General features: G+C 39.6%; 1 protein-coding gene across 6 annotated transcripts in view; it reads right to left on the bottom strand.

The window, feature by feature from the left end:
* CTNNA2 (catenin alpha 2) overlaps positions 1 to 19,132 on the bottom strand; it is a 1,142,447-nt gene that overhangs the window by 735,771 nt on the left and 387,544 nt on the right. For all 6 annotated transcript variants that reach the window (XM_059188197.1, XM_059188196.1, XM_059188200.1 and 3 more), the window contains one exon: positions 5,479 to 5,682. In XM_059188197.1, coding sequence (XP_059044180.1) covers positions 5,479 to 5,682 — 204 coding nt within the window. The remainder of the gene's footprint in view (positions 1 to 5,478; positions 5,683 to 19,132) is intronic.

Below are 19,132 nucleotides of genomic sequence, written 5' to 3'. Positions count from 1 at the left end.
CTTTGGGCCTACAACACTCTACACAGCCAGCATGAAAAGGCTGCCCTCCTTATCTTTCCCAATATTCTGTAAAAAAAATACTCTCACAATGAATTGCTTCTCAATGAATTATTACACGTTTATATAATAAAATGCTAAGTTAACCAGTAAACCTAAGGTTAGAGAATGTTTATTGACATGGTAACATAGTCACAATACATTAAGAAAAGAGATTACAAAATGCCAAATACAATGAGTCTATTTTTTAAAACTCAAGGTATAACATGCCTGTGTGTTTCTGCATACAAATGTATCACTACGTAAGTTTAAAAGCACAAGAAAGACATATACAAATTTGCTAACAATGATCATCTTTAGGGATGATATTATGAATGATTTTTTTTCTTATTTATCATCTACAATAAACACACATTTCTCTTGCACCATTAAAAAACAAGACAACAACAACAAGAACAAAGAGTGTACAAGCCCACTATTTGCAGAGTTCCCTTGGCTCTGGATATCACTTAATGTGTTACTAAAACAGTGTAGTTTTCTGAGCCTCGGTACAGGATGGGACCTACAACTGGGCTGAACATGAAGTTTTAAGGCCTCATTTCAGATCCCACCCTTCATAAACTGGATCCATCAGGACCCCTCTTAATAATAAAATCCACTCTATGGCAAAGGATAGGACAATGATCCTTTGGGCACTTGTGATATATATATTTCCCTACGTTAATCTGTCCTCATGTGCTTTCAACATGTCCAACACATTAGTGGTTTACAAAATGTTTCGGGCACTTGTGATATGGATATATTCTCCTACATTAATCTGTCCTCAAGTGCTTTTAACACGTCCATCACATTAGGGGTTTACAAAATGTCCCCAGGAATCCACTTAGGCGCTTAAAAGGTTTAAAAAAAAAAAATTGGATTCAAATTTTCTGTAAAAATAGATCACTTAAGTACTTAGAAAAATATAATTAAAAAATAACCTGCCACATTTTCAAATATCAGAGACCAACAAGTTATTACTGTATGTCCTTTAATTCTCTGCACCCCTGTACTGCTAGACTTTGTATGCTGGTTTATAAAAATGGTAGTTCTGCATTAGTCTTAAAACACACACACACGCCCCAATTTAGAGCAACACAGACCATCTGTTTATGTAAAATTGAACCAGCCTGCACAGCACAACACACAAGGTCCAGGCATATCTGATTATCACATATTCCCATCAAGGCCTAATAGCAAAATTGTGCACAAAGAATAGCTTAACACATCTCTTTATTGTTCTGCAGTGAGGGTTAGTACTTGGAGCATTCTATTTTTCTAGCCTTTTATACTCATGTGAACCATAGTTGGGTATTTTGGGTGATACAACTTTGAAATAAAAATTTTCTACTTAACTCCCTTTTCACATGCAATCTGTCTAGCAGAGTATCCAAGCATTGCAAAGTGAGCTCTTTACAAACCGTTACATCTGAGTAAATCAGAATTTTTCATGCAAGTGAAGCCAGTTGAAGATACCAACTGAAGACCATAGCGGGGGCTGATACAACCTTAACTACCATTTACACTGACTGCCGTCCATTTTGTGTTCATGAAACAGATACATTCTTCTCACTGGCCACTTTATAAGAAATTCTGTTCAAAATACAGTTAGAATTTGAGGCTTCACTTCTACTGTTATCACTTGAGCCAAGCCACCACCCTCTCACGAATTATTTTGGCACCCCTCCCCTGTCCCTCTGGTGTCCCTATGTCCTATCTGAGGACCTCAGTCATGGCACTTTCATCCCAACACTTTCCAGTGACCTTCCATGCCATTAAAGTGAAAAGCAAATTTCATGCAACACTGCAAAGGCCTTGGGTAAGTCTGGCGCTTTGTAGACCTGCAGACCCTGTCTCGTGCTGGCTGCCATTCACTCCCAACAGTCTTGATCGCCTCCTCATAAAGGTTCTTTGGGCCCCAAGCACCTGTTCACAGTGAAATGCTTAACCTCCATGCTCCTTCCACCTCAAGCACTCTTTGCTCCATCTCCAAAAGGTCTTTAACCAAAAGTATTTTCTCAATGAACCCTTTCCAGGCCACCCTAATTTACAGCTCTACCCCACGCTCCCTGGCTCCCAGGATTTCAATTTCCCCGTGTCACTCGCCATCATCCAAAATAACCCTGGCTCAAATGATTGTCTCCCCCAGCTAGAGTGTAAGCTCCATAAGAACAGAGAATTTTATCTATTTTGTTCCCTTTTACATCCCAGAAGCCTAGAACAGTGCCCACAATACAAATCTGTGGAATGAACAGGATATTATAAATTCAAATCTATCATAAAATCCTTATCAATAAAATGCCATGTTTAATTGTTGTCTCTCACAAAAAATGGTCACTTTTAAAGGTTTTTGGGTGGTTTTTGTATTTTGTGTTTTTTTGACGAAAAAAAGTTTTACTTCCATAAGGGAGAAAAAAACTGTCTAAAATTGTAAGTTACAGAGATGTCTTCATTATAATTTGGAACTAATTATAGTACTCGACACAATACACCAACCACCACCCTGATGGCACTCGTCCAAAGGCCACACATCTTTTAGAAAAAGAGTCTCTCTCTCTCCATTATTAGTCTTCCCCTATGTACAATAGTGATGGTCTATTTAAAGGAGGAGTTTTTTTTTAAAGAATCTTCTCACTTGGGCTTACATCATCAACTTAAAAAAACAAGGCCATCCAGAGCTTTTCTTTTCTACGACTGCCACACTATGATCATAATTTTTGCCACACGCCTCTGTTCACACAGCACTTTTCTCTCATACTAGTTTCTTTGGGATGCCCAATTTTTGTTACACACACATCAACTTGTACATACTTCTGTGGAAAATCTAACACACCACAGATAACCTACTGAGCTCAGTGTAACTCATATGGTTTTTTGGCCCATGCAGACACTTTCCCCTAATCACTTAGCATACAGATCTTCTTCCCATTTCCATCTCCCTGCAGTGGATACCACTTGGCATTTATATGATTTTAGAACACGTCTGCTTACAAGTGAACTTTGTAAGTCAAATCTTCATTAGGGAAAGATCAGGAAATTTTCAGAATCCAGAAGTGTCAGTTATGCCCATTTTGAAATCTTTTCATCTCAATCTAATAAATTCTTTAACCTCATATTGCTTAGCTTACTAAGAGGAGTATCTGCAGAGTGATAACTTGATAATACATTTACTCTTAGAGCTTATAAACTTAAAAAAAAACTTATAATCAACATCCTAGGCACAACTGACTAACTTATTGGTTGCTATGAAACACAACAGAATTTTCAGTCAAGGCAGAGATGTGTATGTGGATTTATATTAATGTAGGCTATATCAAAATAAAAAAATTGACATTTTGATGGGAGAAATGAGGGCGCTGGACAGAGATGATGAAGCTGATACAACTGCATCCAATTCTATCTTGAAATCACCAAAGAAGTATGAAGTTAAACATTTTACATAAAAGTCAAAAGGAGGTGTTTTCTTTCAAGTCTTTGATCCTGATGGTTCAAAGTGAATGGCATTTGCACACTTTGAAATTGAAGCACTAAGCCCACCTATGTAAGCATAGCCAAGCAGAAATCAAGTTTTTGTAACACGAAATACAAAACATTTCCTGTATCACATGGTTATGAACAGAAATATAAGCTCATAGAGTCAATAAAATACAAAACTCCATCAGGTCTGCTGATCTATAGGAGTTTACACTGGAAGAACAAACTTCTGCTTGAAAGGATTCTAGACACCAAACTGAAAATTACATGTCATATCTCTATCAACTCTGGTTTAATCATGTTCTGTGATTAGAATTCACAGGAACAAACTTTTTTTCAGAAATATTTATATTGATATCTGAACCATCGCTGGTTCTCTGCTGTTTATACTTCCTTCTTTGGCCATAATTCCTTGAAAGAAAGACCAGCGTGCCTTAATATAAAACCATATTCCACATACAGGTAAGTAGCCTGCTGCTATTCTGCTAAAAACAACAAACACACAGAATCCTGTATGTTAGAAGCATTGTTTTGTTGTTGTTGTTGTTAAATCTGCTTTTCAAAAGAGGCACTCAGCCTGGGAGACAATGGCAGTCAACATCTCTAGCTTTACCCCGCACAGCACCCACAGACCAAATCACAGAAACTCTGCGTCAGCCAGCGTCCCATGGAGAAATTCCCATCAGCAGCTGGACACCATGTTAGACATCCACACCTCATTCTCTGTGCGCCGAAAATGGGACAAATCTTCTCAAATCAAAGAATCTGAAGGTTCATGTAAAAAGATATTTTTGGTTTTCAGTCTGTAGGGCACTCTGTATCTTTTTGTTTTCTAGATCAACATTCTCTGAAGAGTCTGGCAGGAGCAGCACCATTCCTGTCAATGCTGACTCCTGGCTTGACCCATGGGCTGCCATGTCATTAGGGGCTGGGTCCTGGAGGCGAAGAAGGACTGGGCTGGAGAGAGGACACGGGTTGACAGCACTGTCTCAGTGTTGCCTACTGGTGTTCTAAAAGGACCCAGCATGGGCTTCAAAAGCTGTTAGACTGTCAGTGTCCCACTCCCTACCTGACCACTACACAGAACACGCCTTCAACATGTGATGTCAAGACCTCACTCTACCTACATTTTACCACTACATGCTGAATTGTCTCAAGCCCAGGAGTCCAGGACAGGAGAAACTCCAGATCATTAAAGGTTGCAAGCTCTGGACAACACCAACATCACTTCAGCTGATCGGATTTAGCAAATCAATACAAACATAATTTATTGCCTTTCAAGACAAAAAATATGGATTTCATCTTCTTTGTGTAGTTTTCAGGTATATAACGGTTGTCACACCTTATAACTGTAAGAAAGACAGACGGCTGTTGGCGGTGCTGCAGTATCACTAGATACCACTAATGCCCATTTGAGAACCTGGAGATGAATTCCCATCAGAACTCCCAACTGCACATCAATCAATAGTTCCTCCAAGTTTCACTGCCCTTGAATAGTTCCACCTCAGCCAAGCCTGCACAAACACTGGAAAACCTGTTACACTTATTAATGCCTCTTAACGCTGAAGATGCTCTAGAGTGGCCCTTGCCTCCAAAAGTGCTCTGTGTAAGAGGACTTCATTATATCCTCATTTCCATCCACCATCCAACTTTCACCAACTGCGATCTTACCTCAGTCTGAGACCAGCCATCAAAATGACCATGAAATCATTCAAGTAATCAGCCCAAATTTTCCTAACCAGGCTCTTCCACCACGCTCTTCCAGGCTAATAAAGCATTCTGACCCAGCTCAGGACACCACTCTCCCAAAGTGGTTCCTCCGTTCCGCAGCTGTCCAATCCTCCACACCTGGGACTGATTTCTCTCCAGGGAACACCTGTCCCCTCTTCCTGCTACGCACACTTTCCTGAAAGCCACGAGTTGGCACCCAAACCCACCGGACTTGAGCCCCGAGAGCCCAGGACTTACATTGTTCATGTACTCGCTGAGCAGGTCCTGGAGCGCCTGCCGGACGGCGTTGCACTCGGCCACGATCCTCTCGCGCCGGTCGTCGCGTGTGCAGGACGAGTCGGCCATGAGCGCCGCGCCGCTGATGATGCTCTCCAGTCTCTCCTCGAGCGACGGCCGGAACCTGGCCTCGCTGAAGGTCATGGGGTCCAGGATTATCTTATTCTGAAAGCAGCACCATGAAACAATTAGGGGAGAAGACACAACTGCCTTTGCACCCTGCCTGCTGAACCAGAAATACCTGCGGCCAGAGCAAGACTCTCCATGGAGAGGTAGCTGGTTGCTTAGACAAATACCAAAGTGGCCTTGCCCAAGTAGCAATTGTCCCTAAGATACTTTCCCCTGTATCTAATCTTCAGGGAGAAAACAGCACATCTTGTTTCAATGGTGTGTTCTTAGAAAAGGCTGTATCAACCAGAGTTTTCTGATGAGATTGTGACAGTGGCTTTGTTTCTTTGTTATTTTATTTACCTTTTTTTTTTCTTTTTACATTTGTAGCCTTCAAGGAAAGCACATTTCAGGGTAACACTTTGAAGGATTATGAGAAGATTTTAGAGCAAGAATCTGATGTGTAATCAACAACTTAAAGATCCTTTAGTGACTAGTGTACACATTGTATCTATTTCATGAGAAGTAAAGAGTCCCGTGGCAGGACGCCTTTTGAAACCTTGGCAAATAGCATACTCCAGAAATATACTTATAGGTTACTTCCCACTGGAAACTAATAATTTGTGTGTGTGTGTGTGTATATATATATATATATATATATATATATATATATAAAACCAACTAGTGTTCTAAAAAAGTATTCACTGTGTGTGTGTGAGAGAGAGAATGAGCGAGATTTGTTAAAATTAACTGACAATATCAGGATAAAAATACTAGCATGGTCTGAAGGAGCCTAGATAAGGTGGAAAATAACAATGTTTCCTTAAAGGAAGGTGCTGCAAAGAACTTAAGCTTCACTTAGCCCCTGCTAAATCCGAGGAGCCTGGAAACATGTAGGTGAGGATGTCCAGAAGTGGGAGGATATCCAGCTACAGAAATAGGCATCCAGATTTCAAGAGATTAACCAGTTTCTCTGGGGACCTGAAGATCATCAGGGTTATCTGGACACAAGACAGTGACTGGCATACTAATAATGTCAAAAGAACAAGAAGACCAAATAAGACCCAATTAATACCAATTCCTAGGGTGTGAAGGATGAGAATCAAAAAATGAAAATAGGAGCAGAACCTGGAGAATATTATCCCCAGCAAGTCAAGGGAGTGGAGAGACACGAACTGTCTGATAATCGTATGAAGGCAAAGTTGACTTTAATCAATGGCGGGTTTCCAGTGGGGACCCCTTTTCTTCTCAAAACAAGGAAGATCATTCCAGCAATACGAACTAGAGTAGAAAGACTAACTGCTTAGTTATTACAAAATCAGTCTGACTACAGGCTCTGGCAAAGTTTGCCCTAACCCTCCAAAGCATCCTAAGGTAGTTCCTGAAAGCTGTGCTCCAAGCATCAGTGGCTCTGACTTGGATTCTCCTGTTATAACACACACATCTCCATAGCAGAGAGCCTGTCAACACAAGGGCTATGAGGTGCCAAGGAATGAATGCAAGCAGGTGGCACCTTAGAAAGAAAGAACCATCCACTGAACACACACCAGAAAGAACACCCACTAAACACACACACTAGAACGTTGGATTTCCTAGGAAATTACTCATTGGTCAAAGCTCCCTCTTCAGTTTAGAGGGCAAATGCATGAGGTCATACAAACAGAAGATGAAGCTTTTCTGTGGCAGTTGTTGGCATAAAGACCAGCCTCACATTTTTGCTTAGACCTTAGAAAGATAATAATTTGTTACTTCACTCAGAACAGTATGACTCAGATTCTGTTCCTTGTATACTAGCAACTCTCCAAAAAGTGTCAAAAATCATGAAGAGGCCTTAGTACAGGGGATGGCTTTGTAGCACGTATCATTAGAGGGAACAGTCACAAAGGCAGACTGAGAGAGGAACATTGGCTTTCCTGCCACACTGGCTGTTTGTACCAGAGCTGGGGATCCCTTTGAGTTCTCTCTCTTTCCACTGCTGTTGGTTGATGCATCTATGATAATCTTATCATGTGACATATGTTAGACTAATACTCTAATTAAAGAAACACCTGATCAAAATAGAATTAGACTATTTTCCTTTATAAAGCTTACAGATTTTCAGAGAACTCTTTTATAGGGAACTCAGATTCACATAAAACATAATGAGAATCATTCGTTCTGCTTTGAGGTTTCAGAAGACTCTTCAGAATCATATACTGGGTCTAGTGTAGGTTTTTTTATTATACGTTGTACTAAAAATATAAAGAAGTGCCCATTTGATGGAAATATACCGAGGTAAATTTGAACTCTTCAATAAGGGCAGTTGTAAAACAGTTTCTTTGCAGAACAGAGGAAAATGTACTACTGTCATTAGAATATTACTTCCTAAATTATTTTCCACGGAACACTGAGCTTAGAGATGTAATGTTTTGATGAAAAAATAAGTTTCCCTGGCCAATATGTTTTGGAAACACTGCACGGCCCAGAGCAGATTACCACATGAAATGCTTTAGGGGAGTTCTGCCCTAAAGGAGTCAGTTTACAGTAACATTCCTCAAACCTATTGAGCAAAGAGAGGGTTCCCTTTAAAATGCATGCATTACCTTTGAGAACCCCAAAACACACATTAGAACCTGTGGCAATGTCAGCTCCATGCTCTTCCTACCTGCCGTGGCCCTAGGCTCTCATGAAAGTGAATGCACTGAAACACTGAGCGTGAAACACTCTGCATAAAAGCTACACTGTTCATCACATTTCTAATGGAATTATTCATTATTTATAGATTACAGGGGGAAAAACTCTTTAAAAATCTCCCTGGGAAAGAAACAATACATTTACAATATTCTCATCCCTCTCTGTATTGGAGATGGGACGCATTGAAATGATGGATGCGAAAAGCTGGCAGGGAGAAGCCCCTCGGGAGAGAAAAGGCATAAAGGTAAAGGGCAGCGCACACACGTCTGCGTGTGCCTCGGTGCTTGTGTGTGTGTAGGGTAAGCACTGTCTGTGTGTGCTCAGGTTGTGTGTAATGGGTGGAGGGGGATGAGTGTGTGGTATATGGGAGGGGGTGTGGGTGTTTTGTGTGTATGTGGGTGTGAGTGTGTGTTCAGAAAACTGGCCAGATCTCAAACCAGCTTTAAAAAAAAACAAGAAAACACACACACACACACACACACACACACACACACACACACAGCCAAATGAAGCCAGGGGCTCGAGGGCTAGAAGATAGACTATTTACTAGAGTTGCTAAAGTTAAAAGAACAAACTCCTGCAACCAAGTCCTGACCAAGAAATACAGAGTATGATGTCAAAGCAGAGAGAGAGAGAGAGAGAGAGAGGGATTTTTTGCTTCTGCACTATTTGGGAGTGACTTGAGAGACATCTAGGCAAGAGTCTTTGCTAGTACGCTTCAGGGTCATTTTGGACCAGCAAACAGCCTCTTTCCTGCATCAGCGCAGCCTGTCCTCACCTCTCTGTGCGGCTGCCCTCTACTGGCAGGAAGGGGCGAAGCAGCATCCCGGATCGAAACTCTCCTCCCTGGTCACAGAGGGCGTAATGTTAAGTGGGTAACAAGCCAGCACCAGGTAAAGGGAATGGCCAAGGGTTCTTGTCTCCCCATTTAGACAAAGGTGTGCTCCTGACAGAGGATTTCATGGTGTTTCCTATTATTTGACGTATTTTAATCCCCTCAGATTTTACATTTTAAATATGTAAGTCTCTTGTTTGTATTCTTAAAGCTCATTTAATCTTTTTATCCTTTTGATCTTTCGGTTCCACCTTATATTGTCATTTTACCTCATTTTAAAATTGTAGGCCAAAGACTATACTTTCAGGGATCATTTCTATAGTTTGTTAAAATTGTAGGCCTGCATTTCTTACCTTATCTGTTTCTTTTAAAAATGAGACTTTAATTTCTTTTTATCTCGCCTATTTTCATTCTGTTTATTTGACTTGCATAACATCGTATTCTGCGAATTTTACTTGTCGTACTCTCTAACAGCCTTAATTTTACAAAATGATGTTTCATTTTTACATTTTAAGGAGTGGCAGTTAGAAAGCATGGCCGGAAAGACGGTAGCCACAATAATTCATCTCCAAGCATAGGAGACTGGAAATCTATTCTTCCAACAAGCCAGTGCTTAATGGTCTCTTCTAGTCCTACATAATTGATCTCCCATTATTTCCAATGTAGAACTCGATAAAAATTTTAATTTGAAATAATTCAGGAGTCCATATAGTTCAAAACTACTTCCTAGAATAATACATTTACCTTCCTCACTGCACACGCAATTGTTAGAAGAGCCCCACTTTTAAATTACAGCTATCATCCATTCTCTCTACAAGGAGTTCTGTGATCTAAATTTCAGTACCATCATGGAACACTGAGTCATGTTTGATGCAGGTCGATACAGAAGGAGGTAGAAAAGAGACCTCTGCAAAGCAAGAGGCTGAATACATTACAGATGGTTTGAGAAGTCTAAAATTCTGTGCCCTTAGTATTACCTTCTGCATGTTATTGAAGAGAAAAATGCCAGGATGATGACATGGTCATTCAGTTAGTCATTCACCGGATTGAGCACAGGATTGAACACAGGTCTTTTGACTTTAAGCAGTGTTGCTCTATCAGACTGCCCGCATTCAGTTAAAATGAGCCTAATTAATCCCAATCAGAAAATGTATTTCATAGTTAAGCTATGAAACTCTCCTAAACTAAATTTTTTAATGACCTAAGTATCATCTCTCATACTGTTTTGTGTCATCTCAGTTACCTTGCCCTTCCAAGAAATAAATGTGTACAGCCATTCAAAAAAAAAAAAAAATGGGTGGCAGCTGCTGTGGGTGTCTGAGGGCACAGACAGACTCTTTATCTCAGGGCATAGACTCTTGATCATAAGAGGTTTACAGTCTAGTCAAATAACCAAAGACAGGTACTACCAATCCTAATTTGGAAAACATAGAAATGATGTTAAGAAATGGTTGAGTTTTGGCAATTTGGGAGGTAAGAAATGTTTCTGGATATTATTCCTCAGCTGAGACCTGAAGAGTGACAAGTAGTTGACAAAGCAAAGTCAGGAGCAGGAAGAGTTCATGCAGACAAAGTAGGAACTGGGAACAAATCCATGGAAGTGAAGGAGATCATGGTATATGAAGACTACTACAAGAGGTTTATTGAAGCTGAGGTGTAAAGTCACAGGTCTGGTGTCATCAACTCGCCTTAAAAAGAAACTTCTCTGTGAGCACAGTTAAGGAACTCCTTCCATCTGCCACACTTAGAGATCCACCACAGTTCCATTAGAAGCCACACTTGACCCCAGGCAGCCCTTGTCAATTGCTGAACACAATAAGGCCACTCTTGTACCATGGAGACTGGCCTAACAGGCAACTTCTGCTCCTACTCTGGATTTCCCACAGGACTGAGATTGTCTCAGAACTGTGCTGAGGCTCTTCCTACATAAATGGACCCAGACAGAGACAGAGTTGGTGGAGAAAGCACAGCCACATCCTGAGAGACTTCTATTCCATGTTAACAAGCTTCCACTTTGTGAACATTGCTTCAGATAATGAAGAGCTATCAAGAGTTTAAAACATAGGAATAGTATAATTCTGTTTGGTTTTAGAAAGTTTCCTCTGGCAGTTAGGGAAGTTAGCTTTGGCAGGACTAAAAGTAGAAGACTCGAAGACCAATCGCCATGCCTCCAGAACCCAAAAGAAAAATAGGAAAACTACAAGATCATGTATGTGTAGGTAAAGAGGACATACCGTGGGACAAATTTAGAATGTAAATCTGCAAAATTTGGAGATACACATCCTCTGAGAATAAAGAAGTTGTCATCAAAGATAAAACCTAAATTTACAGCATGAGCAACAGGTACAATTCAAGAGTCCGCAAGCTCTATCCTGGGTGTCAGCCTCCTATTTTATAAATAGAGATTTAGCAGAACACCAATAGGCCCGCTCATTTACATACTGGCCATTTTCATGCTACAGTGGCAGAGCTGAAAAGTTTGGAGAGAGACGGTGTGGGCCATAAAGCTTGCAATATTTACAGTTGTCACTTTAAGAAATCATTTGCTGGAGCGCCTAGGTGGCTCAGTTGTTAAGCGTCTGCCTTTCTGCCTTCGGCTCAGGTCTTGAGCCCAGTGTCCTGGGATCGAGCCCTGTATTGGGCTCCCTGCTTAGTGGGGAGCCTGCTTCTCCCTTTCCAGCTCCCCCACTTATGTTCCTTCTCTATCTCTCTCTGCCATAAATAAATAAATAAAATGTTAAAAAAAAAAAAAAGAAGAAAAGGAAACATTTGCTGAATTGAAACAAGCTTAAGGTAACTATGATGCATGTAAGTGTAAAAGTCTGGTGGAAGTTGATTATAACTGCATGAAAATGGGCCATCTAGAAAGATGCAGGATCATCACAATAAAGGCAGGAGTGGAAGCCATGAGATGGATATGAATTCCCAAGGGAAAGTAACAGAATGAAGAGTGAGTCCAACATCGGGAAGGTCTCAAATGATATAATAAAGATGGTCAGAGATCTAAGTAGATTGTGGAGAGTGCATGACCATAGCTGACAAGGGAGAACCCTAGGGAACTCTACAAAGAGTAAAAAGATCAAGACTGAGAATGTCCATTACGTTTGGAAGCTAAGGAGTTACCGGTGATAAATCATGCTTATGTGTCTATGTATATCTGTATGTACTGTATTTATTTACAAATATCTTCATCCAAAAGCCGCATCAGACTCAATGTAAATAGAAGTAGTCTAATGTTGAAACCAAAAAATTCTCAAATTCATAAAAATATTTAATATATTTTTTAAAGAATCATTTATGCATTTGAGAGAAACAATTATGAGTGGTGGGGGGTGGAAGGAGAGGAGAATCTTAAGCAAACTCCCCAATTAGCTCAGAACTCAATGTGGGGCTTGATCACATGACCCTGAGATCATGATCTGAGCTGAAACCAAGAGTCCGATGTTTAACCAAGTGAGCCACTCAGGTGTTCCTTAAATTATTTAGTATTATTCTGAAGTTTCTAGAAAACACAACTAGAAAAGAGAAAGAACTAAATGATATGAAAAGTAGAAAGAAAATACAATCATTTTTGGAGATGTTATACCTATTAATTTGGAAAAATGACAATCTACCAAAAATTCTACAAAATTTTTTTCATGAAGTTACTTGTATCAATATGCAAAATTAATTACCTTCATATATATATAAGGAATATCCAATTGGAAGACCAAATTTACAATAAGAAGAACTGCAAAACAAAACACAGGAAAAAAAAATGTAGATGTCAATTAGATGAAGCAAGAACTCAGAGTGATGAGTAATTGCCTGTGCACACACTCAGAGCAAAGTACAAAGCTGGAAATGGAACACATGCCCTCGGCTCCAGAGTCCCGGATCTAGTCACTATGCTACCTCTTTTCCTTTATGTATATATGTATACATAATGTATCTCTTGGCATGTGTGATGTATCTGTTGGCATGTGTGATGCCCATCACCATGAGGAAACTAATACACCAGCCACTTCTCCATCTTAGATACTAAATGGTGATAGTATGTGATTATTTAATACACTTTAAAGAGGTATGGAAAATAGTGAACAATTACTAGGATTAAAGTACTAAAATGTTACTTTAGCATACTCTTAATTTCTCATCTATTTCAAACCAGTCTGCAGGTATTCTAAAACACTTTTTCTACCAAGAGGGAAAACATAAATATATCTTAGTTTTTCTTTTTTTTTTTATTATCTTAGTTTTTCTTTAGCTAGGAATTAACTATCTTAAAACTGAATTTGTATCTAATGCACTCAAAGCAGTAACTGAGCAGGAATGGCAAACCAGATATAATTTGGAACATTAAAGTCAAACGTTTAACTACAGCTATGCCAGTAGAAAGGCTCTAGCATACATCTAACACTAAAGGAGTGGTTTTATACCCAAGATTCTTAATGCACAGATGAGGAAGGTAAAGCTTTTTATTTTACTTTATTTTTTATTTAGTAACTAAGAAACTTCTTGTTAAAGAGTAGGAAAAAAATTTATTATCTTTAGATTTTCTGTCATTCAATGTGAAACTCTTTAGAGAATTAGTCATCTCAAATGTATGCAGAATTTGCAAGATGCTAAAAAAAGACAACAAAGAGAGACAGGAGCAAGATGGTGGAGGAGTAGAAGACCAAAATATCATTGGGTCCCAGGAGTTCAGCTAGATAGTTACCAAACCATCCTGAACACCTATAAACTCAACAAGAGATCAAACAGAAGAAGAAAAGCAATTTTAGGAACAAAAAAGCCACCACTTTCTAGAAAGTAGGATGTGCAGAGAAGTGAATGTGAACTGATGGGAAGATAGACTGTGCGGGGAGGGGCCAGCTCTCAGAAAGTGAGAGCAGTGGAACACAAAATCATAACTTTTACAAGTCTTCTCCACTGAGGGACATCATGCCAGAGGCTAAGTGGGGGGTGGAGCTCTTGTGGGGACAGTGTGCTCACAGGACCCACACAGACACAAAAAGACTAGGAGTGTTTGAGTGTGGCAGAGCAGCCAGGTATCAGACTAGGGAAGCTGGATGGAGAGATGGAGCCAAGGAGTGGGCTCTCAGCTTGGGGGTTACCTTAAACCATGATCCAAGGCACAGTTAGGGCACTGCTCTTTGAGCAGGAACCCCACAAATGGCAGATCTGGAGACACCTCCTCCTTCCTCCTTCAGGAGGAGTGGCATGGAAGCACACTGCAGGAATCTGCTGGGTTTGGAGACTCCAGGCGGAGCTGTGTACTAGAGATAGAAACACTCGGTCACAGGCCAGGTGAGCACAGAGTGTGGCCAGAGACCAGGGAGATAGGAGGGATTGACTGCTTTTCTGAGGGTGCACTGAGGAGTGGGGCCCTGAACTTGCGGCTTCTCTGGGCCAGAGATAGGGAGGCTGCCATTTTCATTCCCACCCTCCAAGGCTGTACAGAAAGTGTTCAGGGAAAAATAAAGCTACAGAGAGTGAATCCGAGCAGATTGCTTAGCCTGGCCCCTGACAAGTGCCATGCAATTCCGCCTCAGCGAAAGTCATTTGAGAATCACTGAAATAGGTCCCTCCCCCAGAAGATCAGCAAGAATATCTAGCCAAGACCAAGTCTGCCAATCAATGAGAACTGCGGAACTCCAGAGCTAGGCGGAAGTAACACATAGAATTCATGTTTTTTTTTTTTTTTTTCTTACAATCTTTTAGTCCTTCAAAGTTAAATTTTTAAAATTTTATTTCTATTTTTTAAAATTTTTCCTCTTTCTTACTTTAACATTTTTAACTATTTTATCAATACCTTTTTAAAAATCTTTCTAAATTTTAGTTGTTATAGTCATATTTTATCCCTTCATTGTATCTAACCTTATTACTTATATACATATAGAAATTTTTTTTCCTCTAAAATTTTGGGATATAATTTCTTCTAATAGATCAAAATATACCCTTAATCTAGTGCATGGCTTTGTTCTGGTCTCCATCCTGATCACATTCTTTCCTCTCTTTTCAACCAATTCTTATCTTATCAATTCCTTCTTTAGAATCCTTCTTAATTTTCATATTTACATTCATATTCCATCCCTTTGTTATGTCTATCCATATATATATATATATATATATATATATATATATATATGTTTTTTTTCTTTAAAATTATGGGAGGTTATCGCTTCTTGGCCTTTTGGCTGAGATGAAGTATAAAATTATGGGAGATAGTTTCTTCTAACAGACCAAAATACACCCAAAATCAACTGTGTGGCTCTGTTCTAGTCACCAATCATATATATATATATATATATATATATATATATATATATATATATTTCTTTTTTTTCTTTTTCCTTTCTTCTCCCCTTGGTGTTTCAGATCTCTTCTGATTTGGTTAGTGTATTTTTTCTGGTGTCGTTGCTACTCATTTAGTATTTCTTTTCTCGGGGCACCTGGGTGGCTCAGTGGGTTGAAGTCTCTGCCTTCGGCTCGGGTCATGATCTCTGGGTCCTGTCAAATAAATAAATAAAATCTTTAAAAAAAATAAATTAGCCAATAGGATCCAACATACGTTAAAAGGATTATTCACCATGACCAAGTGGGATTTATTCCTGCGCTGCAAGGTTGGTTCAATATCCGCAAATCAAACAATATGATACAATACATTAATAAAAGAAAGAACGAGAACCATATGATAGTCTCAATAGATGCTAAAAAAGCATTTTACAAAGTAAGGAATCCTTTCTTGATCAAAACTCTTCACAGTGTAGGCATAGAGGGTATATACCTCAATGTCATCAAAGCCATCTACGAAAAACCCACAGCAAATATCATTCTCAATGAGGAAAAATTGAGAGCATTTCCCCTAAGGTCAGGAACATGGCAGGGCTGTCCACTATAAACAATGCTATTCAACATAGTACTAGAACTCCTAGCCTCAGCAATCAAACAACAAAAAGAAATAAAAGGCATCTGAATTGGCAAAGAAGTAGTCAAACTCTCACTCTTTGCAGATGATATGATACTTTATGTGGAAAACCCAAGTCAGCCCTCCAAAGCTGCTAGAACTGAACAGGAATTCAGTAAAATGTCAGGATAGAAAATCAATGCACAGAAATCAGTTGCTTTTCTATACACCGACAGCAAGACAGAAGAAAGAGAAATTAAGGAGTCAATCCCATTTACAACTGCACCCAAAATCACAAGATACCTAGGAATAAAGCTAACCAAAGAGGCAAAGAATCTGTACTCAGAAAACTATAAAGTACTCATGAAAGAAATTGAGGAAGATACAAAGAAATGGAAAAACATTCCATGTTCATGGATTAGAAGAACAAATACTGTGAAAATGTCTATGCTATCTAAAGCAATCTATACATTTAGTGCAATCCCTACCAAAATACCAACAGTGTTTTTCAAAGAAATGGAACAAATAATACTAAAATGTATATGGAAACAGAAAAGACCCCAAATAGCCAGAGAAATGTTGAAAAAGAAAACCAAAGCTGGTGGCATCACAATTCCAGATTTTAAGCTCTATTACAAAGCTTAAAATCAAGATAGTATGGTACAAAAACAGACACATAGACCAATGGAACAGAACAGAGAGCCCAGAAATGGACCCTCAACTCTGTGGTCAACTAATCATCAACAAAGCAGGAAACAATGTCCAATGGAAAAAAGACAGTCTCTTCAACAAATGGTGTTGGGAAAATTGGACAGTCAGATGCAGAAGAATGAAACTGGACCATTTCCTTACACTACACACAAAAATAGACTAAAAATGGATGAAAGACCTCAATATGAGATAGGATTCCATCAAAATCCTTGAGGAGAACACAGGCAGCAACCTCTTCAACCTCAGCCGCAGCAACTTCTTCCTAGAAACATCGCCAAGGGTTAGGGAAGCAAAGGCAAAATTTGGGGGACTTCATCAAGATCAAAAGCTTTTGCACAGCAAAGAAAACAGTCAACAAAACCAAAAGACAACTCAAAGAATGGGAGAAGATATTTGCTAATGACATATCAGATAAAGGGCTAGTATCCAAAGTCTATAAAGAACTTCTCAAACTCAACACCCAAAGAACAAATAATCCAATCAAGAAACGGGCAGAAGACATGAACAGACACTTCTTCAAAGAAGACATCCAAATGGCCAACAAACACTTGAAAAAGTGGTCAACATCACTCACCATGAGGGAAATACAAATCAAAACCAGTGAGATACCACCTTACACAAGTCAGAATGGCTAAAATTAACAAGTAAGGAAATGACAGATATTGGTGAGGATGTGGAGAAAGGGGAACCCTCCTACACTGTTGGTGGGAATGCAAGCTTGTGAAACCACTTTGGAAAACAGTATGGGGGTTCCTTGAAAGTTGAAAATAGAGCTACCCTACAACCCAACAATCACACTACTGGGTTATTACCTTAAAGATACAAATGTAGTGATCCAAAGGGGCATGTGCACCCAAATGTTTATAGCAGCAATATCCACAAAGCCAAACTATAGAAAGCATCTAGATCTCCATCAACAGATGAATAAATAAAGAGGATGTGCTACATATATACAATGGAATATTATGCAGCCATCAAAAGAAACAAAATCATGCCATTTGCAATTATGTGGATGGAACTAGAGGGTATTATGCTATGCAAAATAGGTCAATCAGAGAAAGACAATTATCATATGATCTCTCTGATATGATGAATTTGAGAGGTAAAGTGGGGGGTCCTGGGGGGTAGGGAGGGAAAAAAATGAAACAAGAATGGATCAGGAGCGAGACAAACCATAGGAGACTCTTAATCTCAGGAAACAAACTGAAGGTTGCTGGGGTGTGGGAGGGGTAGGGATAGGGTGGCTGGATTATGGACACTGGGGAGGGTATGTGCTATGGTGAGTGCTGTGTAATGTGTTAAGCCTGAGGATTCAGAGACCTGTACCCCTGGGGGCAAATAATACATTATATATTAATTTTTTTAAAAAGACAACAAAGAAAACAATGTTATAATATAAACTATGTACCAATTTAATAATTTGTTGTCCCAAATCAAATCTTATAAACATGGAAAAGGCAAGAAGCAAATGCTAGTGGTATAAGAAAAACCTACAGTTTTCTTCATGGTGACAACCTTGCAAGATAAATGTGTCCTGGGATTTTTACTACCTTCACGGTTCAAGATAGCAACTAAGAAAAATAATAACCTGTATTGTTCTACCTTGTAAACACTGGACCTTCACCAGCTGCTGTCCAACATCACTACACTGAATCAAACAAATAGGAAAAAAAGTCAACAGGGCTTTCTGCAGTCATTTACTTTCCTATTCGTAGGATCTTTAAAAAAAATAATAAAATCTCAAGGAGGAAGATAACATCAGCCAGACACATTCTTCTTCTTTTTTTTTTTTTTAAAGATTTTATTTATTTATTTGACAGAGAGAAATCACAAGTAGATGGAGAGGGAGGCAGAGAGAGAGAGGGAAGCAGGCTCCCTGCAGAGCAGAGAGCCCGATGTGGGACTCGATCCCAGGACCCTGAGATCATGACCTGAGCCGAAGGCAGCGGCTTAACCCACTGAGCCACCCAGGCGCCCCCAGACACATTCTTCTTAAGGAAAAACTCATTAAGATATAGAATAATTAAAACAGTGACAATCAGAAAACCAAGGGACAATGCGTGTTTAAGTGAGATACTATTTCTCCTTTAATTATTCTGAGATTTTGCCGGAAAAGAGAACAATGTATAGAAGACATCACTTCCTCTCCCCATACTTTCACCCTTACCTCCCTCTCCTATTTACCTCTGCATATCTCAGTTGTTGGCTTGGTCTCCATGGCGTATAGCTGGGTAGGTCACATTTCACTTCTACCACAGCCCTTCCTTCCTCCTTCCCCTCTTTTCCCCTGCCTCCCTCCTTTCCTCCCTTCCTTCCTCTTTCTCCCTAGAGTCACTTGAAGGAGTACCTGGCCATGCAGGCTGTTGGCAGCAGGCCTAAGGAAACCCAAGTTTTTATTT

The sequence above is a fragment of the Mustela lutreola genome, chromosome 9 (genome assembly GCF_030435805.1).
Source record: "Mustela lutreola isolate mMusLut2 chromosome 9, mMusLut2.pri, whole genome shotgun sequence".
In the NCBI taxonomy this organism is placed as follows: Eukaryota; Metazoa; Chordata; class Mammalia; order Carnivora; family Mustelidae; genus Mustela; species Mustela lutreola.
Note: the sequence above shows the minus strand (reverse complement) of the source record. Positions and strands in the feature narration are given on the sequence as shown.